The sequence below is a fragment of the Rhamphochromis longiceps genome, linkage group LG12, assembly GCF_057381845.1.
Source record: "Rhamphochromis longiceps isolate RC_006_pf linkage group LG12, R_longiceps_female_GT1.1, whole genome shotgun sequence".
NCBI classification, from domain to species: domain Eukaryota; kingdom Metazoa; phylum Chordata; class Actinopteri; order Cichliformes; family Cichlidae; genus Rhamphochromis; species Rhamphochromis longiceps.
In genome coordinates, this window is record NC_140568.1 from 7,040,441 (window position 1) to 7,064,346 (window position 23,906).

The 23,906-nt window shown below is 43.5% G+C and overlaps 1 protein-coding gene across 2 annotated transcripts in view; it reads left to right on the plus strand.

Annotated features, from left to right (window-relative positions):
* The window catches only part of LOC146656747 (tetratricopeptide repeat protein 28-like), a 185,458-nt gene that overhangs the window by 158,119 nt on the left and 3,433 nt on the right, over nucleotides 1-23,906 (plus strand). Inside the window, exons 9-22 of one of the 2 annotated variants that reach the window (XM_085424517.1) lie at nucleotides 837-1,360; nucleotides 6,865-6,974; nucleotides 10,071-10,200; nucleotides 10,333-10,551; nucleotides 12,187-12,346; nucleotides 15,514-15,654; nucleotides 18,954-19,098; nucleotides 19,254-19,433; nucleotides 19,554-20,098; nucleotides 20,364-20,611; nucleotides 20,722-20,846; nucleotides 20,935-21,166; nucleotides 22,949-23,025; nucleotides 23,739-23,762. In XM_085424517.1, the coding sequence (XP_085280643.1) occupies nucleotides 837-1,360; nucleotides 6,865-6,974; nucleotides 10,071-10,200; nucleotides 10,333-10,551; nucleotides 12,187-12,346; nucleotides 15,514-15,654; nucleotides 18,954-19,098; nucleotides 19,254-19,433; nucleotides 19,554-20,098; nucleotides 20,364-20,611; nucleotides 20,722-20,846; nucleotides 20,935-21,166; nucleotides 22,949-23,025; nucleotides 23,739-23,762 (2,860 nt within the window). The remainder of the gene's footprint in view (nucleotides 1-836; nucleotides 1,361-6,864; nucleotides 6,975-10,070; nucleotides 10,201-10,332; nucleotides 10,552-12,186; nucleotides 12,347-15,513; nucleotides 15,655-18,953; nucleotides 19,099-19,253; nucleotides 19,434-19,553; nucleotides 20,099-20,363; nucleotides 20,612-20,721; nucleotides 20,847-20,934; nucleotides 21,167-22,948; nucleotides 23,026-23,738; nucleotides 23,763-23,906) is intronic. The other variant, XM_085424519.1, reaches the window with a different exon arrangement.

The window sequence follows — 23,906 nt, forward strand, 5'->3', positions numbered from 1 at the left end:
AACACGAGAAGGCTCGCCGAAATCCTCATTTCAGAGATGATTTTCTTCTTATTGTGCGTCATCAGCATGGCACGGCAGCAATCACACACAGCAGTATTAGCCATGCATGAGTTCAGAAGGGAATAATAGACATCACACATAAACCCTTCTCATCTTCCAGCGGCTCTTAGTCAGGCAAATACATTATCACACAAGATTAATTAAGCCAAAGGCTTTTATTCTTTTAATGCACCATTTGAACCAGCAGCCAGCAATTGTTGCTGTTCCTGAGAATGTGATAAAAGTCTGTTTGAAGGCTGCGAAGGCGAATAAAATGTTCACATGGGATGATTTCCACTCTGTCAATACGTACTCAAGAGGATGGGAGCAGGTGGCCTATCTTACACGGTTAACCGTGTTCTACTGCAAAATAGTCTGCACTTGAAATATCATATCATGCCTCAAATATTCCTCATATAGGAATACTTTCACACGCTCTTTAGTCTGTCGACATCAGCAGCTTTCAGCACTGAAATGAAAGGCAAAAATCTATATTTCATTGACTCCAATACTGAAATTATCTGGCACTTTGCAAATGAAAGTCTTCCTGCAATGTGTGCTGCACGATGCGTTCTAATAGTTCTCTGGTAAGAGAATGATATGAGATAAAACAAAGTGCTATAAATAGATTTTTGATTTTGAGTGTTGTGAACTTGAAAGGCATTTTGGGATTGTTTCAGCTTTAACTGAATCTGTCAGTGACATATTCTTCCAAATTTTCTTGCTAGGTTACATCACGTATCTCACTTCTAATCTGCTTCACACTAACAATCGCTGTTTTTTGTCTTGATCTGCAGGGCTATGGGAAATTTACAACAGGCACTTGTGTGTTTTGAGAAACGGCTAGTGGTGGCTCATGAGTTGGGCGAGTGTGGAGGCAAGGCTCAGGCCTACGGTGAACTGGGCGCGCTCCACAGCCAGCTGGGCAATTACGAGCAGGCCATCTCCTGTCTGGAGCGTCAGCTGGCCATCGCCCGTGACACCCAGGACAGACTACTGGAGGGTGACGCCAGTTGTGGTTTGGGGACTGTATATCAAGCCATGGGAGAGTACGAAACGGCCCTGCGGTGCCACCAAAGTGACCTGGAGATCGCAGAGGAAGCGGGCAGCACCACACGCCAGGCCCGCGCCTATGGCAACCTGGGCCTTACCTATGAGTCGCTAGGAAACTACGAGCGGGCGGTCGTGTTCCAAGAACAGCACCTAAGTGTGGCTGCTCAGACTAATGACTTGGCTGCCAAGACACTGGCCTATGGCAGCTTGGGGAGAACACACCACGCACTGCAAAACTACTCACAAGCTGTCATGTACCTGCAGGAAGGTGAGTGAGTCAGGGGGGAACAGGAGAGAGGATTGCCTTTGTTGTCTGAGCTGATAGGCTTAGAGTTTGTGAATTCATGAATAGGAAATGCAGAGCCTATTTGTTGCTAAGCCTTTGCCACATTTTTATTAGGCTGTGTGCATGTATATGTGTGTGAGTGTGTGTGTGTGCTTATGTGTTATAAGTGCACTAGGGAATTTTGTGTGTGTATTATGCGTCTGTGTTGTCTTCTGAGCTGTATATGTATACCAGCATTTGTGTGTATGTCTATGCAAACCTATCAGAATGCATGCCAAGGCATTTTTCCCGTGCACCCCTAGCTGTTTTTCACACCTCTGTATCTACCTTCTCAGAGGGTTCTTTGCAGCAAGCTGCAAAAGAATCTTTTCACACCGTAGCTGTCATACTCCTGCCTCTTAACGCTTCATTGTGCCCCGCAGATTATGGCGAAATAAAAAACTGCAGCTTGGCCTCTCAGAAATTCATTATGTCAGTGGCACCGCTCAAAGTGTTCGCTCCTGAGGATGTGATAAGTTGCATCTTTCATGGATGGGAAAGCGCCAGACTTGCCCGTGCCCACTGACAGGCACCACCCACCGTGTCACAACCCAGACCCTGTTTGAATCAATGAAGCTGGAGTTTGTGTAAGAGGACATTTGTATATTCTGCTCTGGAGTGAGCGGAATGCAGGGGAGCAAGAATAAATCTCCTCTATCTCTCCTTTGCCGGCTGTATTCGAGTTCACTTTTCCTGCGGTGACCCATACACCCTCTGCAGGCCTGCTCGTTGAGCTTTAATGGAAACAAAGGCGACAGGCCATTCTGTCTCCACACCGTCCTCTTACTGTCCCGCGCACTGTCCTTGTATTGCTCCTTGGTCTGGCTGTGAAAAAGAACAGTGCTGCCTTGACAGCCAATTATTTCTGGCCAACCTGCCCAGACCAAAAAGTTGGCATGGTTTTTTTTCCCCATTTAGTTTTTCAGTTTTTTCTGCTTCCACTTCTAGTTTTTTTTATCTTCATGCTGCACTGCTTATGTTTTGTTTCTGTTTCCAAAAAAGATTAATTAGTAAGAGGGAAAAGGAAAAGCAGCTCCAAACTAGCAGATATCGTCGACAGCATGTGACCTCCAAACCACTGCTCGTGTATCTGTATGTGTCTGCGTGTCAGATGATTATACTTTGTTGTGCAGTACATTATGCAAAGATAAGGCTGCCCGATAACAAGCTTTGGGGTTTTTTTTCTTCGTCTTGCACTGTAATATTACAGAGCATTGTGCAGGACTTTCTAAATGTTAAACAAAGAATCATTACACACCGAGATGCACTTTCCAACGATTGATGCAATCAATAGTGTCATTAAATCAATGCAGTCATTGTAGCGACTAATGGAGATATTCCATGCCTGACTTATAGAATCGCTTATTAAGCAAACTAAAGGGATAACAATATTAACCTTCAAGGGCAGTTATTTGTTGGAAATGTACTGGAAGCCTCTTGTGTTTACATCATTTAATTTGCAAGTGTATTTATATGTATTCTGCACAAAACATTTCATAAGCTACACTCTAATTAATAATATTTGTGGCGAATGTTGGACGCAAAACATTTATAGGAAGACAAAATCATATGAAAAACTCATCTTTGATCAAGATGGGGTCTTGATCATAGGTCAGATACACAACTAAACATCAGATAAGCATTTTCGTTTCGGCCTTCACCGTGGAAAACGAGTTTTGTGACACGTGAATTTTTTCTAGGACAGGACCAACTTAGAAATTCCCTTAAAGCGTGTTCATGCTGTTAGGCTGTTGAGGGCTTGTCAAGAAGCATTTAAAACTAAATAGAGCTGGATGATATGGATCTCTGCACAACTCTCGACCAGTTATCATCATGTGTCTCATATTTTTGGTGCTAATATTTTATGCCATTAATATTAAATGTTGGTTGCAGTTAGTTGTGCTGAGTGCTGAGCTGGTGGCTTAAGGAGCTACAGATATTCTTTATTTTAGTTTTAATCTCCATATTATTCTACTTTGGCTTAAAATCTTTGACATTAACTACAAATGTCTGTGTAAACGTCACAATAAAGCCCAGCTTTGTTTTCTATAAATCATAAATTATGATAAATTACACAAAGACTCTTTTCATCATTAGCATTTCTTATGCATCTTTGTTACACGTTATATGAGAAAATGTTGGTTGTTTATAAACACCTAACTACAGAATAATATATAAATGTAAAAATCTAATATATAATTACTGGTTTTCTTTGCAAGCTACATAGAAACCTGTTCAGTTTTAAAGACAAAGAAAACCTAACCTGTTAACCTTGGGTTTGATGTTTATATAAAACACTTTCATTTTGTTATGGCAGGTGATATTCACCAAAACATGTGCACTGTTATATTTATATTTTGATGAGCAGAGTACATGTACTGATTTCTTTTGGTCAGTAATTTAAGATCCCATTTGTAATACACTTTGTGTCTTGGCTGTTGTTCTAAATTTCCTCGTAGTCTTATTATTTAATCTCAAACTGGTATCTTCATAGTAATTGCTTTATATTTTTTATATATAAATGCCTATATATTTACACCGATCAGGCGTAACATTATAAGCACCTGCCTAATATTGTGTTGGCCCCCCTTTTGCTGCCCAGACAGCCCTGACCTATCAAGGCATTGACTCCTGTAGACCGCTATGCCTCAGATGTAACAAACTACGATGTTCTGTGTATTCTGACACCTTTCTATCAGAACCAGCATTAAATTTTTTAGCATTTGAACTACAATATCTCATCTGTTGGATCCCATCACACGGGGCAGCATTGGGTCCTGATTTTCATAACTGAGCCTTGGTCGCCGTGACCCCGTCGCTGGTTCACTGCTGTTCCTTCCTTTGCCCAGTTTTGATAGATGCTGACCAATGCATGCTGGGAACACCCCATAAGAGCTGCAGTTTTGGAGATGTTGTGATCCTTACTTAATTCTTACTTGCTTCCTTAAATATCCCACCCACTAACAGGCGATGATCGCTGCATGTGGGATGATGTTGGTGCAACATTTCACTCAGATTGGCCCACCCCTTAATGAGGAGATATGGTGCAAACAGACATATATAGCAATAGTCTGATTAATTATTTATTTCTACGGAATACATACAGAGTATATGTGCTGTCAGTATTGTAACTATTGTCTTTCTTCTCCCCAAAATGTGCTTGTGTGATTTATGCCCCGTCCTAGCAGCATATCGGTGCGTTGGATATAACTTCAGCGATCCCTCCCTGCTAATCTTTGCAGCATCTCTTTGGCGATTTCTGTTCCTGATATTCACAAATAACTCCATGGCACTGGCCAGCTGCGCTGAGATGAGAGAGAAGTGAGGCTCTGGACCCTCTCTTTCTACTTCTCCTTTTTCATCCAGTACTAAACTACTCTTTGCAGTTTTTATTTGTACAATATAGTGCAACACTATCAGAGCAGTGTCCCTGGGGGAGATTGCCTGAAAAAGTGTGCTTAATCTCAAATTTTTTAATAATATCAAACATACTGTCCACCGTTCCACATGCGGCCATGATCAAAGGGCCTTTTTTTGTGTGTGTGTGTCACGTGCATGCGTGTCGGGATGTTTATTTGCAGCACAGTGCACTTGCGGCTATGCAGTGCGTGAGATGTGAATGTGGAGTCTGCATGTAAAGCTTGTTTGAAGGCAGAGGTGCGTGGGCCTCAGGGGCTGCAGAGGATCTCTCACCCAGCTGTCAAGCAGCCTTTAAAGTGTTCTCTAGTTGCTCTTCAGGGTGCAGCCAGCCACGGCCACATCCTCATGTCAGCCGCTGCTACGTGCCTGTGCCTGCGGGGTGCACCAAAGGCACGCACGGTGACAGTGACAGACACTGAATGATACAGAGCGGGAGAACAGAGGGAATGAGAGAGTTAGGGAGGGAAGGAGGAGCAGAGAGGAAGAAAGAGGATGGCAGCGGAGTGGAGGGAAAAGACAGAGATCGGCATGAGTCATAATTCACATGTATTATTTCACTGTCAGCTAGAGAATAAAGAAAACATAGGTTGGTTGACATTCAGGTTTGATCATAAAAAAAAAACTATCACAGAGCAGCTCAGAGAAAGAAAGGTATGTGTGTGTGTGCACATTTGTGCGTGTTTGAGTGGGGGGGACATGAAAGACTCAGAGCTGGAGTTGAGATGAGTGAGGGGTGAGGCTGTCAGAGAATGAAAAGGATAATTTAGATCTGTTTCCTCTCTCTTACTTCAGCGCCTAATGAGCCCTAAGCAGTGCAGAGTCCCTGCCACCACAGTGAAGATGAAACAGGTAGAGAGTTTGGAGGGGGGGCGCTCCGAGACAGAGGCACAGAGATGAGAAAATGAATAGGAGGTAGAGGGAGAGAGTAGCACAGCAGATGCATTGGGGGGAGAGGGCAGGCAGTCAGACAGAGGGAGGGTGTGTAGAAAGATAAGGATACAGAGAGAGAGGGGAGACTGTTGCAGGCTTCAAAGGCTGCCGGCTAGCGTGGCCATGGAGGAGCCATGAAGTCTATGGTTCTGTGGTGTGCTGGTCTTGCGGAATAGGCTGGCTTTTTCAGGTCACGCTCTCTGTTCTTGGCTTATCTGGTTCAGCCACAGACCGTTTTCCAGGAATGAAGAAAAAAAGCAGACAAGGGTGGCTTGGCCCATTTTCTCCTCCCCCCTGACCAAAAGCACGTCTAGACCCCTGTATCACACGAGCGGGGTGGAGAGAGTAGACTTGCAAATACGGAGCTCGTGTAAAGTGAGACTGTGCATGTGCGGTGGCCTGTTGCAAACAGCAGAATGCTTGCTGTGTATTTTGTACCTTGTGGATGATGTGTGACCCAGCGACTGTGTGTGTGGTTTTTTTTTTCATTATTGTCCTCTGAGGAGTGGCATTTTCAACTCAGTAATTGGGCTGAACCAAGTGCTCGGCAGGCAGGCTGAGGACACATGCTAAGATGTGACGAGTGCCTGAGAAATTGGAAGTGAAAAACAAACCAGATGATCTGACACGGGCACATTTAGCGAACGAGCACACGTGCACGTGCACATTCATACCTCTGCTGGCTCCCGAACAACTCTGAAGGTCTCTCAAACAAATATCACAAAGTAAACTCTGTGTGTTTGCACGTTGTCTGTTATTAGCTCATCAGTGTGTTTGCAAATATTTGGAGATGTCCTAGTGATGCGGCGTGTTTGTGTTTGCTCAGCCAATCAATCCTGAGCATTGATTACTATGCAGACCCATTAGTGCTCTAAGAATCTCCCGCTATGGCCAAAACATGTGTGTGTGTTTTAGCCCCAGTGCAAGCAGCATCTTACAACTGAGGCCAAATATCCAAACCTGTTCGCTGTCAGAACATCAGTACCACGCTATGCTTACATCTGTTCCTCTGAAAGATACCTAAGAGTCTGTCTGCTCTGAATAATTTTTACCCTCCTCTCCCTCTCATCTGCTCCCTTCTCCTTGCCTTCTGACAGGCCTGCGGCTTGCGGAGCAGCTTGCTCGACGTGAGGACGAGGCGAAGATCCGCCATCGTCTTGGGCTTTCTCTGTGGGCCAGTGGGAATCTGGAGGAGGCCCAACATCAGGTAAAGCATCTCCTGCTCGCTCCTCTTCTGGTTATGGATCACCTTGACTCAGACCTCTCATTTCCTTCTCTCCTCACCTCACCTCCTCTCTCCTCTCCCTTCCATCTGGGCTCCTTCGACCTCTGGTAGTTAAGGCTGACCGCCAGTAAGCCCACATCTGTCGGCTTTGAGGTTGGCAAGGATTAGAAATGAGAGGTGGAAGTACTTGTCTTAAACACATGGGGAAATATACGTTTTCAGCAATGCCTTCGAGGTAAAAAAAAAAAAAAAAGAGCCATGAGGAGAGAGAGAACAACAGGAGGAAAGAAAAGAAGGCGAGGTGGCTGTAGAGTTAGAGCATTGGTGCTGGCAGTATGCTATGGAGTCTGTTGAGCTGGTAAATGCTGTCATCTCAGCAGACAGGCGACAGATGAGTGAATATTTTTTTGTATCTGCGTGCATGGTCTCAGGATCCCCCAAGCCTCTGCATCACACACACATTCACTCCTCTTCAGCCCACTGCCCACCTAGCAAGCATGGAATATCCCCTTAACATCTCTCTTTGCAGTCTGTCCACACACCACAGCTCACTAGTTGATATATACATATATAAAAAAGTATATATATACATATATATATACTTTTCTTCCCCCTTTCTTTGGCTTGTGTATCCACATGCAAGTTTGTGAACAGTCAGTCAGCAGCGGTGGCTGTCACGTGCGTCTGTGGGGATGTTTTTTAGCTGCTTTCATTTTTAAAATCTAGTCCAAGACTCTTTTTTTTCTTTCCCTTTTTTTTTTTTGTTATGACACACGCGCACAACTTGCATTTATTCGACCCAGATAGCTTTTGTTTTTCCGTCGGCCCTGCATCATACTTTTTCAAAAAACTATTTTTGTCTGTTTGCAATTATCTGTAACAAGAGCTGAGAATGAAAGACTGAACCAAGGTGATGGCTAGAGCAGGGGCTGAGTGCTTGTGACTCATATTGAGGAATTTGTGTTCAATTAAAGCAAAATATTATTCTAACAAGCCAATGCAACATATTTTCCACTGCATGTTTGCTTTCCAGCTTAATGCTTCACCTTCAAGACCCTAATAGTCCATGCTAACATTGTGTTGTCCTTGTTGCAATTAACTGCAATCCAGTCGTTTGCATACATACAGTACACCACAGCTATGTTGAATGTTTTTCTGCCTGTCAGCTTGTAGCTCCTGCAGTGACTTGGTGGTTGGAAAGGACGCTGTTGTCCTCAGAGTATAGATGAAATGATTATTCATGAGCTGGCCTGTCGCTACAGCTGACCTTGGTAAACACTCTGACCCACTTTATACTGCTATTTTAAAGGCTTGTATTTAAATTTATAAAGCGTTCATAGGTGTAGATTAAGAGTACTTGACCTCATGTTCCTCATTTCTCTCTATCTGCGCACCGAATTGTATTTTAGCACCCTAGCTGTGATCCCGGTGCTCGTACTGGCACACAGATTGACGTGTCCTGATTCTAATCAGGTATTTGAACAGTGCTTGCTCTCGCTAAGAAGCATTCATATCTCGGCAAACGTGAATCGATACATTTGTACCTGCTTAAAAAAAATAATAAAAAAATCAGCGGTCTACAGTCGATTAAGCCTTTACCTCTGATATCATCTTCCGCAGGGGGATGAGAGCTCCCCGGGGATTTTATTTTAGAAAAATCATTCGAGGTATGTGTGCATTCAAGTCTGCTCACGTTTACTGATACAGTGTGACACTGACATTCACTTAACATGTCAGATAAAAGCCATGTTAGTGTGTCAGTAAAACAAGTGAGCGCTATCTGAATAGGTAGCGGCCTGAGAATGCCGCAGATTTTACTGCACCTGTGTCGCGGCAAAAAAGACACTATAGATGCAGTGCCCCCCCCCCCCCCTTCATCTGTGCCAGTAGGGGTGAAGACAGAGGAAAGGCGCTGTGAGAAATTAGTTACACTCTTAAAGGGATATCTGCAGGCCTAACAGATGAAACTAGCACTGCAGCAATCAGCCCACAGCCCTATCAGCAAAATCAGCCTGAGACTAGCAGCTCCTTCTACTAGGACTAATGCAGCAGAACTCACAGATTCTCTACTCTCCCCCCTACACTCCCTCTGACACACTTTCCTCTTTGACCTTGGGATATGCCTGACGAGCTAGATTCTATGCCTATGTACTCACCAGGAATCCACACACACTTTCTCCCTTTCCTTCCTCTTGTCAAAGCCACAGGGTTGATAAAATCCATTTAATCCATACCAACAACCCTTTTTCCACTGCAGAGCTCTTTGTCTTGCGTGTACTATGGTCGAGCAGCAAGAGTGTTTTACCCTCTCTGCTGGCCCCAGACTCCTGGAGAGTCACTCTATAGCAGTCCCAGTTATTCTACAGGGCTGCTATATAGGTGCAGAAATAGGAAATCAATAAAAGGCTCCCATGAATCAGCACTCTTGGCCGGTTCTGCTTGGCCAGTGTGCAACAGTCCTTGCCGCCCCACCTTTTCATTGTCTCGCCTTCTTCTTTCAATCCGGTGTCTGGCCCTGAATTGAAAGATCCAACAACACAAACGGGCCTATTGAATTCACAAAGCATTTATTTTCCTGAACCGTGTTTGTCTAAGATGCTCAGGGTAATGGTTTAGCTGCTCGCAGCCCTTTCTGGGCAAATGAGAGCTGAGGAGAGGTTTACCTGTGTTTAATGGTTATTCATCAAGCTACATTACAGTACTTTATTCTGCTGTGAGAGAGAAAAGAAGAAAGGAGGCTGATCAGTGATAACCTGTGAGGTGGAATGCTACCATCTAGTGGCCATGTTCATTTTCTATCCTCTAAGGCCTAATCATGCCCAATTTAGTAAGATGCAGACATATTTAACCAACTTGTCTTTCTCATAGAATCCCAACTGCCTTCCTTTTTTTAAACACAGTTTATTCATTTTAACTTATTTTCCAGAAAAGGTATTTTGATGCAACGCCTTGCTGTTTCGGGGTCATCGTTGACGGTGCCGATGACTATTTCTTGTTATGTTTTTGTACACTATTCTTGTCTGGTAAATGAGCAATCCAGGAATGTCTGAGTGCATTTTTGCCGTTATTTATCCTCAGCTTTACCGAGCATCAGCGCTGTTTGAGACCATCCGCCACGAAGCCCAACACAGCACAGATTACAAGCTTTCTCTGTTTGACCTGCAAACCTCCTGCTACCAGGCTCTCCAAAGGGTCCTTGTCAGCCTCGGTACGTCAACACACTTTACTCACACTCTCAGTACTGCACGCTGTTATGACTTGTTTTTGCTTTTGCCTCTGTGTGCACCTGAACGATTTTAGACTTCATCCGCTAATCAAAGCTGACCTCTGAACTCCGCAGGCCACCACGATGAGGCCCTGGCAGTGGCAGAGAGGGGTCGTACAAGAGCCTTTGCTGATCTCTTGGTGGAGAGGCAGACGGGCCAGCAGGAGTCGGATCCATACACGCCGGTAACAGTGGAGCACATCTTGGATACCGTGAACAGCCAGAGGGCTTTGGTGCTTTATTTTTCTATGGCTGCTGGTTACCTGTACAGCTGGCTGCTGGCTCCAGGAGCAGGTAGGTTTGGACTCTAGCTGAAAACTTTTTAATGAGTTGCTGAAATCCCATCATGTCTGTCTGACTACTGCTCTCCTGAATCTCTTTGTTTTACTTTGTTCTTTTATTCAAAACATTTAAGTGTGTGTACTTCCAATGCAACATTTTGGTTTTTTTTTACTTTAATAACCTGAAATGTGGCAAAAGCACAGAAAATGACTATTAAAAAATGGCTTAGAAATGTTGAAGTGGCACGATTTGTGCAAAGGCGATCAATAATATGAAATTATTCTGTCTGTACAGAAGCTACTTGGTTTAAAGCAAAAGCAGCCCCATGCTCACGCTTGCTTGTTCAAATTAAAGCACATAAAAGGCCCAGAGGCTAGAGGCTTGTTTTGCACTGCAGGGGTAGGAAGGCCAGCTTTAACACTGAGCGACAGTGCCACCTGCCACTCCACTGCTAGGATTTGCCCCCCTGCCTCGCTTTTCACCCCCAGAAGGCATCTGCCTGTGAACTATGCTAATTGATTGTGTCACCGATAACGACACAGCCAAAACACCAGTGGCGTCATCTTCACACGTGTCAACAGCAAAAGTCTTCCCTGCTTTTATGTTTCATGTTTGCTTTTGTTTTCATCCGTTTTCTTGATATTGCTTTGTCCTGGCACTTCTTTATACACTCCTAAATCTTTCTCTCTTTTGTTTACACTCTGAGTAGTGCTGATGCTAGCGCAGCCCCTTTTGTTTGCCTTGTAAAATTCCAGTTGTACAAAGAATAAGCTACGGTGCATGTCGCCCGACTGCTGTGGCTGCCCTACTGCTGGCTTTGCTTTGACTCTCGTGTGAAGAAAGGAAATGAGAGCCGTGACCCATGTTCCAAGGCACAAGAGCCTGAACATTTGATCAAATCCAGCTCCCAGGCAACCAGATGAACTTGACCTCCAAGCACTAGTCATAAGGAGGGGAGGAACACTACAGGGACCGGAGTACATCTTCAAAGCATCGAATATTGCCCCAGGCTAAGAGGGAGCCACTTGCTCACTAATCGCCTGTCTGTCACTTCCTGGCATTCCCTGGCATCCAGCTGGTACACAAACATGTCCAGCTCTAAAGAGTCTGCAGTCAATGAATGGGGCTCCTAATGTCATGCTGTAATTACTCCACTAGTGTACATTCTGGCCTGAATTAGCATGCACGTGCATATTCACCGGAATCACTTTACCCGTCTATTTAAACACATTTAATACGAAATGGTGAAACACACTGACACACCCACAAACCAGACACACACAAACAGCCGTATTCGCCCGATGTGCTCTTCCCCACCTGCTTGAAACTTAGCCGAGCTCTCGCGGCAGGCACCAGATGGCACGGGCAGCCTACTCTTATCTTTTATTGAACAATATTTGTTTTATTCATTTTGCTCCGCAGATGCACTGCTGCACGTGCCCTCACCCACAGCTCTCAGTTGAAATAATCCAATATTGCCACCGTCGAGAGCGAGTAATAGGAACATATTAAAAAAAAAAAAAAAAGGAAAGAGAGAGGGTGGAAAATAGCCACTTTCATTTGTTTTGTCATTACACTTCATAACCACCTGAAAGCAGCCAGTCATATTTACACTCCCCTCCTTTCTCTCTCTCACTCTCTCCACAGGCATCCTGAAGTTTCATGAGGTGTACCTGGGCGAGGGCGTAGCCGAAGGGGGGTCGGAATTCCAAGAGGGAGGTGTCGGCGGAGTGGTCAGTGGCTCCTCGTTGGAGCAGCACATCGCCAGTGCCCGTGAGGCTCTGGGGGTAGAGTCTTATTATAGCAGGTGAGGTGTAACAATGAAATGAAAACTCTATTTAGTTAGCTCATAATCTGTGTCACTTCCTTTTCCCTCTTTAATAACTCACTTTGTTGATTATGGCTTAGCGTACACTCGTCGCACATGCATTTGTTTTAGTTTCCCTTAAACAGAGCCACATTTTAGGTAGATCAAGTAAATGAATTGCACAAAGCTGATTTACCAAGTCGACATACTGCAAATTGTGCAAATTGTGTTGCATGTCATGCTGGAAAAAAAAGCATGTCTTATTTTGCACCCGATGTTGTTGAGATAGTTGCCGCTAGCAGTCTTCATTTATTTGTAATGAGAGGGGGAGAAGTTATCAGAACAAGTGCATAATTGGCACGGGTGGATGGCTCAAAGCTGTGAGTCCAGTGCCAAAACTTTGGCTCTGTCCCGTAGCTCTACATTCAGTCCTCGTCCTGCATGTTGTCCTCAATAATACTGGTATTAAACTAAACTGAGCTTAATGTAGAGTGTTAGATGGAGAAGGAGAATTCAGGTACTAGATTCATGCAAGGGTGTGTCTTCTTTTATGAACAGCCACGGTAATTTCTGCACTGAGCTGATGGGGTTTGCAGTGTTTCAGGCTTTTAATCGCTGTGTGCTTTCACAGCTTTTACATGCCTTATTGAAATGTCTGTGAAAACAAAGCTATTTACGGAACTGTGTTGACATATTAGATTAATGTATGAATGTTACTATATCTAATAATGACTTTATTAAATACCTAAAGCCTGACAGCCTGCAGAAAAAAAGTCAAGAGCAATGTGTGCATTTACGCACACGGCGCAGTATTATTAACGTTATTAACACACAGACGGCTCGGGAACTGGTGCTAAATAATTTCTTCTGCTCTTTTACGCGTGGGACAGGTGAGTTGTTAAACACATATTTCAGATTTATACGGTGGATGAGTTTGTAATAAATCCTCCACTTCAGTCCTCAGGACCACACGCAGCCGCCAGCAATGTCTGTCACAAGAGTTCAGCCTTATATCAAAACATTTTCATTCTTCTTCCGCCTCTCAGTTATCTGAATTGCCACGCTGTTTTCAGAGAGAAACACGCATAAAACCTGCTTTTTATGTTATTATTGTTAGTTTTTGTTAGTACGTTACTTGCGTCTTCACCCACCCTCAGCTGGTGTGTTCGTTTTTTTAAGCTTGGTCGTTACTGAAATGAACTGGTGCGATCTTTGTTTTTAAATCAGCACACTGTTAGAAGATCACCTGCAAATCTCTCTCCGCAGCTCTTGTGAGGCCTGTTCAACACCATCAATTCATCCTGTGCATTTCTGGCTACTTTTAGTTTTTTAATCTATCAGTAACAGAGTACCAGTCATCACCTCAGTTATAAGGAATAATACTCACAGGCTCAATATAAGCAATCTCAAATGTCAGCAAATTCCTAGAGGGACGTGACGGGAATGTGCAAAGAAGCTTCCCTCTAGTTTTCCATCAAGTCAGTTATGATAGTTTCAGCAAACTCCCTCCAGGAATTTGCTGACATTTGTGACTCCTTATATTGATGCTATTAATATAATTTTCTACACTAAAGCGATAAAGTAAGATTGCTGAAACGATTGTAATTGATCTCAGGGAATGTTCCAAAAAGTGGTAAAACTACAGGGACAAACATCTTTGCACCCAAAAAATACTCTCCACAACAAAGTGCAGGGATACACAAGGTAAAAAAAAAAAAAATCCCAGCATTTTACCACATATAAAACACTGGGTCATGACCACATGGCAATTAACATGTAATGCACCAGAACAAGCATAAGTAGGTTATAAAGATTCCCCTCAGCAGTCTAAATCAGGCCTTAGCAGAAGAAGGGTTGTTTTATTGTGAGTGTGTGTGTAAAAGAGTGTGATGCTTCCTGTGATGACAGACATCCACTACCTCCTTAAAGGGCTTTGCTCTCCCCCCCAGTGGGAATAAATGAGATGGAATAATGGCTCTTGATATAACTCGAGGTGTTGAATCCACCTAACACACAGCCAGTCTGACAACCCAAGGAAAAGAGAAGGCGGTTACTGTAACCTTAAGGAAGAATGGGGAGGAAGGTTCAGAGGAGACGCTAAAATCAGTGAGCCAAAAGTCAAAGAAGAGGCTGGTAGTGAATAGAGATCTAACACACACAGGGGATGTAGTCATATGTGTAGGGCATGTAAAGTGTTCTGAGATGTATCAAAAGTTCAAATCACCCATTGACATCCTTGGAGCTACACTGCACTTGACGTGTGCCATGTTTCTCTAGTTGGAGTTTGATCCATAGTGACCAGCTGCTCCACCCAGTGCCAGTCTCTTCCACCCCTAGCAGTCTGGCCCTCCTGCCCCATTACCAGCTCATTTACTTCTCCAATGGGAAGTTGCATACACACCACTGCGCCTGGATGGGCACCATATGGCCCCACTTACCAGCCCATTCAGTCTCCAGAGTGCAGAGAAAGGGAGGCAGCACTCTGAAATGAGTGTCTACAGAATGAATGGGATGGAGAAAAATGGAGAGGAGCATATGTGTGTGAAAGACAGGATAATAAAGAGAGCGGAAGACACGGCTTTTGTGATAGTCGAAATCTGCGTATTAACATGTGGAATCTCTCCATCTTTTTGAAAATCCAGTCTGAATAGGTCTGTTACCATGTACATTCCCGGAGAGCGAATCTCAGTGTGAGCCACGTACTGTGGCTTTAAGAATTGCAGTGGTAGGTGCGCAAGGCAATCAGAGATCCCATGGTGGTTCCAAGAAGTTCATACAGCTGCTGTGAGATACTCTAAGAGTTGCATGATATCAAAGGAGAGGTTCACGCATGAAGGGCGAGATGAGAGAGTGGTTGCGAGCTAGTGATTGGGGGGGGATGACACCCCCGCGACTGGATCAGCATTACTGGCATTATATTGAAAGGATTACAATCAGGCTGTTGGATCCAGGCTGAAAAAAAGAGGCCAAGTGTGTGAGGGTTGAACGGTGTGTGTTTTTTGGCAGGTCAGAAGTGTCTGTGTGTGTGTGTTTCTGTGAGTACTTGATTTATCCGCAGCGAAACAATATAAGAGTGTATTGTCTGCTGTGCTCACATGCTTTTTTTTCTCTTGGCAACATTTCTGTGGCCTTGGATGCCTCTCACTCCATCTCTTTCTCTCTTTCAGAGGGTGCTCGAGCAGTGAGACTGAGAGTGAGGCGGGAGATTTGTTGGATCAACAATTTGAGGAGCTCAACAACAAGCTTAACTCCGTCACTGATCCAACGGGCTTCCTGCGCATGGTGTCCAGAAACAACCTGTTCAACAGGTAGGGGGGTTTTGATGCACATCACCTCAGTGTTCCTTGGCTGTTAATGAGTGGCAGTGTTAATCACCAAATGCTACTTAGACCCACTTTTGCACAAAGAAGACGATTAAAAGTCTCTGCTCGAGTAAGGAGATTCGTGGGTATTGTGGCTCATCTGTGAAAGGACTCTTTTCTCCATTGTTTAGCCAGCGCAGAGGCAGCATGTGAATCCTCCTTATTAAATAGACTGAGTAAAGCCAAAGCTGCTAAAGCCCTTATCAACTGTCTACTCTGATGGAAGCCCTGTGTGTGCGTGAATGTGGTCACATGTGCGTGTGACTGTTTGCCAGGCGCAGACATGGAGATGAATGTGGTTTTAAAATGTTTGCCATGTCTGTGTTTGTTATGCAGATTTATGAGATTTTAGTGAGAGCGCCACTGGCTTGTTCACAGCGTTATTTATTGACACTATGCAGAGTATTCATTTACATTGGGCTGATTGGTAAGGTATACCGACAATGTGCGTGCATGTGTGTGCATACTTGTGTGTCTGGGTCATATTTCCCTGTCCTCATCCACAGTTGAGCTGTTCTTTGATGAGAGGGTAATTCCAGCTTTAATTGAGTCTTGGTGCTCATTAAGCCCCTTTAATGGGCTGCCGGTAATAATCCCCTCATTCTTTTGGGCCTTTAAAAAAAAAATCTGAATTATAAAGCTCATCATGCTTAGGAGCCTGTCGTCTGTCACAATACCAAAAGCAAGAGAAAATTGAGAAAACCTCTTTGTCCTCCATACATCTTGAGGTTTGGTGTCAGATAATCTGTGTGTTATTCAAGAGCTCTTTTTGAATTCACTTTCTCCTGCTATTTTTCCTTACATGTTTAGGCTATTACCATTTAATGGAATGAATTTATATGAATACTTCAGGATTTTGATATTTATGTATTACAAAGAGAAAGGATACGTTTATTTCAAAAAGAAACCTTAATTGAATAACATTTAAATTCAAATAGGTACAGGGCACTGAGATCTCGTCTTCAGTACGGAGCTTGGAAGGATTACTGTGGGAAAGTGATAATGAAAGTCTCTTTGTGTCTTCGTTGTGTAACTTGATGAGATTGTTTAATGATCTTGCAGTTCTCTGTAAAATTCTGCCAAAAGGATGATGCAAGGTTTATTTTATCAGCAGTACAAAGACAGCCAATATAATAAGCTTAGAGGTACAGTAGTTATTTTTTAGGTTATTAAATAGAAAAAAAGAATATTGTATTCATAGTTATACATGAATTCGTGTGTAATTACATGCTCTAACAAAATCATGCGTTCTCGTAAACTTCGAATTAATTGTTACAGATACACAAACTGGAGCGAGTGCCAGTTTGTTGAAGCCGCCGTGTTGCCCTGTCACGTTGTCATGCCATGGCCATTTCACCAGCCTCATACGCAGCACACCTTATACGTAACTTTGAATTTAAAGATCACCAATAGCTCTTTCCAACTATATTCGACCATTTAACATTTGTACATGTATATTTTCATCATCTCTTTCTCATAGTGTCTTTCTCCTCCTCCTTTTCATCTCATCCTCTTCCTCCTTATCTCAAGCTTCATCTCCTGAACAGCAGCTAGGGCTGTAACACACAAAAATTTGAATAAACGTGTGTATTTATTCATGCAGTTAAACATTGTCACCGGGTAATTAGATGCCAATGTTAGGCTTGAATGTCCTAAAAATAAACCTTTAAAAATATCGTCTCACACATTTCCTGAGTTCATTTGCAAGGCGTCCGAGCCCAGCAGTGTTGGATCCGCTTCAAATGAAGTTCCCCTAACGCTGGCTAGCAGCAGCTAACTGTGGCAAAAGATCAGCTCTTAAGTTCAGGATATCATCAACAATTCGTCTCAGTATCACTGACATGAGACAGGAGTGAGACCCAGCCTTCATTCACAAAGTCTGACAGCCTCTTCCAGAATACATAGACATGCATATTGATAGCTGAGGTAAACAGCAGATTGACAGCCTACACTCACAGATGAACGACATCCAGAGTTCTTTATCCTACATTAGCCACCGTAGCCAGGGTTACACACCTGAATTTGGATGGATAACAAAACAGAGCAAGCTGCAATCCACTGACATCTAGTGGTAAGATTTCACACACTGCACCTTTAAATGTATACTAGAGGATGATTTATTTATCTCTGATTACCACGCAGATGACACTTAAAGACCCGTTTTTCACTTACAACCACTGAATGCAATCTTCACGTTCAGCCTCTCTACAGCTCCCAGTCTTTTCTTTTCATTGTCTCCCTTTACACTTGACACTCACCTTCTTTTGGCTTATCCCTTGTCTCCTCACTCATTCTTCTTGTCAGGCTAACAAACGATTGTTTTGCTTTCCCATGGAGCCTTATGCCAAGGCCTGGGAGAGAGACAGAGAGTCGGGAGGCTGGAGGAAAGCCAGTGGCCTGGGGCTACCAGAAGGGCAGGATAGATGTCTGTTGGCTGGGTCCGGAAGAAATTCTGGCTGGTGGAACAGATGGAGGAGTAGTGACAAGTGTGACTATAAAGCTTGGCCCTGCTAGGAAAAAGGAAAAGGCTTCTAGCCCCTCAGCCACCATTAGCACAGTTCTCAGTATGCTGACTTTCTCTATGTGAGCTGAGGGCTGTCATTCCCTTCACACAGCAGACAGGCATCCAAAACGCATTGTGCTGTTATCTTGAGTTGGTTTGTTGATAAAGATTGAAGACAACAAAACTAACAGATGATGGGATGTTCTGAATTTAAAATGTTGAAGAAAATGCATGAATGGTGCTCTCCTTCTGTGGTGATTCTGCCAGTCTGGCCCCTATTTAGGCCAATAAGTGCTAGATAAGCAGTGCAATACTGCCATCTAGTGAAGGTGTACATATTGACATGGTAAACTGAGTGAATTGAAACAGCCTTTGTATTATACTTGCCTTCCCAAGGGGTAACAACAAATTAATATATCCTACCCTCATCTACCTCCTCTTGGAATAAATTTGTTCTACGTTTGAGCAGATATATGAATGTGATGATCCTCTGCGACACATTATCTATTAAATTAAAAATGGACTTTGTCATCCACTTTCTCAACACACAGGCAAAACTGCGTTTTGGAATTAACAAGAAGGCCAGAAAGGCCCAAAGAAATATTTGAACAGTTTAAAGTTGGTTTAGTCTCAGCAAAGACTCCTAACTCAAAAATCATGAAGAATCTTAAGTGTCTGAAACTTTCTTGAGGTTTTCAGGATTAAAATGAAAACTACAGTACTTTGTTTTGTGTCTCTGCAGGAGTTGCCAGAGTATGACAAGCCTGTTCAGCAACACAATGTCTCCTGCCAAAGATGGCAACTCTTCCCTGCCCCGTCGCTCCAGCAACCTTGGAAAACCTCCACTGCGGGCACTTTATGATTTGCTCATCGCACCTATGGAGGGGGTAAGTACTACTTCGGCGGGGTATTGCCTGTCTGTTGAGGCAGTTGTGTGACAGAGAGAAGAAAACACAATAGGGTGCTTTCGAGAGGAACAGAAAAGCAGAAAAAAATGAATTTCCTTTATATGATTAAGTGTTTTCATATCCTTGCCTCACAGGGCTTGATGCACTCCAGTGGGCCTGTTGGCAGACACAGGCAACTAGTGATGGTGCTTGAGGGAGAACTGTACCTCATCCCGTTTGCTCTGCTAAAAGGAAGCTCTTCTAATGAATACTTATATGAGCGTTTCAGCCTCATTGCTGTGCCCTCCATTCATGGCCTTGGAACCAGTGCAAAGGTACAGCTTCTTATTTAAACTTTGTCACGTTTTTACAATCTGTAATGCTATAACAAACTATTCACCATCCGTCCTAAGCTTTGCTGTGCTACAAGGTAAAATTTGTTGATGTCCTCTAAGGCTCATTCTCGGCGTCCTGGACCAGCCCCATGCGGCGGCGTCTCAATGGCAGCAGTGGTGGGTAACCCGAGACTTCCCTCACCTGTGATGGATCGCTGGCTGTGGGGACCTATGCCGTCTGCAGAGGAGGAAGCACTAATGGTGGCTGAGCTGCTGGGATGCCAACCCCTTGCTGGCTCTTCTGCCACAAAGGAGAGGGTCATGAGTGCTCTAACACAGGCTGAATGCGCCCACTTCGCCACCCACATTTCTTGGAAATTAGCTGCTCTGGTGCTCACCCCAAACCCTGAAGCTGTGCCTGGGGGAGCAAGCGCCAATGTGGGAGTGGGAACAGTGGGAAGAGGTGCAGGGGGGAGAGCAGGCAGCAGTGGCCGAGGCAGAAAGGGCTCCACTGGAAGTGGCTACACCATCCCAGAGTCTCTCCACATGCAGGATGACAGCAGTGATGTGGAGAGCATCTGTGACAGCCCGCCCCTTCAGGAGTTCCTGCTTACAGCTGCAGATATTTTGGATCTGAGGTTGCCCGTCAAGCTGGTTGTGCTGGGGTAGGTAGACTGGCAAAGCGATACAACTAAATAGTGATTTTTTTTTAATGTAGATTTAAAGTCATTAAAAAAACCATGAGATTAACCATATTGAAGATCTGAATTCAAAATTGATTGACTGACATGAAATTCATTAAACACACAAATGTACTTAAAATGTACATCATGATTTATTTGATAAGCACAGGGTAGAATACCAAATTTCAAGCTTGACATTTTAGTTTTACAGTTTTCACATTTGAGCCTTGTCTTTTCGTGGCTGCAGGTCATACCAAGAGTCCAGCAGCAAGGTCACAGCAGATGGTGTTGTGGGACTGACTAGAGCTTTCCTGGCTGCTGGGGCTCAGTGTGTACTTGTGTCCTTGTGGCCTGTCCCAGTTGCTGCCTCCAAGGTTTTTGTCCATGCCTTCTATTCCGCCCTTCTCAACGGGACCAAAGCTAGTGCGGCACTGGCAGATGCCATGAAGACTGTCCAGAGCAGCAAGCAGTACTCACACCCTTCCAACTGGGCAGGTCAGGGATGAAATTCCTTTATGCATTATTTCAACATTAGTAATAAACAAAGTAGTTAAAAGAAGATCGCTGTGAAACTGAGCTCTTCTTACTTTATTTCTTTTTTTCAGGATACATGCTGATTGGCAATGATGTGAAGCTTAACAGCCCATCTTCCCTAATTGGCCAAGCTTTAGCTGAGATTCTACAGTATCCAGATCGGGCTCGCGATGCTCTGAGGGTTTTACTTCACTTGGTGAGACACACACCGTTACTTATTTTACAAGATGTCACAGTCAGCACTGCTCAAAAACACTGATGGTGCATTGCTGTGCTCACTGCAGGTGGAAAAGTCTCTTCAGAGGATACAGAATGGCCAGCGTAATTCCATGTATACATCCCAGCAGAGTGTGGAGAACAAAGTAGGGGGTGTCCCTGGTTGGCAGGCTCTGCTGACAGCTGTGGGCTTCCGTCTTGACTCTGCAGGCACCGGTATCCCCGCTGCTGTCTTCTTTCCCACTGCTGACCCAGGAGACAGGCTTCAGCAGTGCAGCACCACCTTACAGTCACTGCTGGGTATGTAGACAATGTAGCTATTTAAAACAAACCAAGTTGTTTACAATGTGCCCAAGGTTATGGATTTATAAATACTAGCAAATCCCTGTGCTACGACAACTTATCTGGCTTATAATGTTGGGAAATTGAACATTTCTCATTGAATAAAGTTAAAGGTTTAAATACTGTTTGTATTTGATATTGTTTGTCTTTGCTATAATGCTGCCATCATTATGATGCTAAGCTTCTGTTACACAGCAGCACTGATTCCTACCTGATTCAACATTTTGTTTTTTAAATGACAACAACAACCAAAACATTGCCATAACATTTTGATGTCAAATAATCCAATTAAATGAGAAAACACAATTTATTTACTAAAAAATGCACATGAAGATTACTCTAAATCCTGGGAGCATTTAGTGTTATGCTTGTCACTAAACATAGCTTATTATAGCCCCAACAGGAGTTGCAAGGTCGTTGTCGTGCTGCAGGATGAGTTTGAGACCAGGGCCCGTATCCCTAAAGATTCTGAGAATCCTCTCAGAGAGCTCCTAACTTAACCTAAAAATTCCTTGCCAGGAGTTTTAGCTTAGAAGTGATTCCAGAACATTTTCAGTGAACTCTGAGCAAGGAATGGATGGAAAATCCTATCTTAGTGAGGAGGTGTGGTTGACCCCGTTGCTAGGTATGAGTCATCATTTCAAAAGCCGTGATTGGTTGATCCTACAAGTTTGATGGAAATGAGCTTTTGGTGATAATGAGCAAAGGATGTACCCTCAAATCAATAAACATATTATATACTCTAATCTTATGCTGACTGTAATTGTAAATAATATTTCACATTCAAGAAAATATCTGGAAAATGAATAGTAAGCTGTAGGGGTTATAGCCATTAGAATCTAAAATATGTGAAAACTTAAACTCATTACACCCTGTTCAAATAATGATTCGTGTCTTATTTGCTCATATTAATATCCTAGCTGGCATATTTTGTACTTTCACTCCCATATGGACCCCGTTGAAAACAAGATGGCCTATCTCAAGAGGCTGTCCTTAATGAAGTAGAAATCACAACGTTACAAGTCCAGTGTGGTCTTAACGAGGGTAACACGGCTCAGCTTTTAGCAATGTCTGTGATTGAAGACCCAAGTCATCACTGCTGCATTGTTGCATTTTCCCGGTTGCCAAATACCTCAGGGTTGTGATTACTTTCGTCTCCGGTGTAATAGCGTTGTGGCGTCGAGTTGGTGAAGTAATTGCATCTCTAAGGAGATCCACCACAAACATGATTCCTGCACGATCCAATCTGTAGCGTCTCAATAATTCCCTGTCATCCAGTGTTTGCAGGACATCTCTCCTGCCTCTTCTGTTGGCCATTTTGTGCAGCTGCTTAGGGGAACTCCTAAGCCACTAAAAGTCCTCTTCCCTGCTCTTAGCAGATCTCGCCTTAGGAGCCCTTTTAAGCGCTAGGAATCTTGAGGAATAGCTTTTATATTAACTGGGATTGTCGTGTCACTTTTAGGGGAAATTCTAAGAAAACGTCATGACTCTGAGAATTTTCTTAGAATTTGGCCGCTAGGAGCCACTTTTTGCACAAAGATTCTTTAGGGATACGGGCCCAGGACACCTTCCTGGCATCACTCTGATAGAATCTCAGAACATTTTAACACAATTTATGTTTGCGCCATTTCATTGATCTATGTATCGCCCCATGTTTAGCACTTTTTTTTACCACTACCATTTAAACCAGTGTGCCTTGTTAATGAATGATGAAGAACTTCCTTTGATCCAATCCCTTAGGTCTGCCACCACCAGCTCTGCAAGCTTTGTGCAAACTCATTACAGCTTCAGAGGCAGGAGAGCAGCTCATCAACCGGGTAGGTCCCTGCAGCTCTGAACAAATGCTGTTGAGTTTTGCACCCAGTACCCACTGGTCTTTGGTTCAAATGACAAATACCATTCCTGTTACTTAGAGTTAAAAAGCATTGTAGCAGTCCCCTTTCACTTTCTTTGAAACTTTGCCACACCTTTGTATTATAAGTGCGTTGCTAGAAGAAGCATATCAGTGATTTTATCACTGTGTAATTTGGTAATGTCAGGACTGGATACGCTCTAATGAACTGGCAACTCAAGCTGGAGCTTAATCTGCATTGAAATGCAGCACTGAATTCTAACTAGTTGCCCAAAGTCTTAACTACAGTCTGAGTTCTGTTCTCTTCCTCCCCAAGCTTATGACACCTGAGAATTAATCTGGGACTGACGTAGTTTATCCCTGTTTACGTGTAACATGTGGCTGTCACATGCTTAAAGTCATCAAGTTAGTTTGTGATTGGCAATTTTCATAGCCTCAAAATGTAAGTGTGTGTGTGTCAGTGGAAACACTTGATCTAATCTATATATGCTGCAAGCAATAAACTTTAATCTGTTAAACCACTAATGTTACTTGTTGCTGTACCCTCTTGTTGCCATAAATCCTTGTACTTTACTCTTTTTCTTTTTCTTCCTTTTCTTTTTTTTTTTTGCGAATGGCCTGTGTGCATGCCATTAAACACCTGTTTTCTCTCCCCTGCTCCTAACGTGTGGTCTGAAGGCTGTTAAAAATATGGTGGCGATGGTAAGTGTGCATTCACTACCAGCACTCCATCCCATAGCTATCTTGTTAAATCACTCTTTACTGTCTGTTCTGCTAAACTCTCTTTGTATTGGCGAAAATGCATGTTGTTTTTCCTCTCCACATGCAAAGTTTACTGTCTTGTGT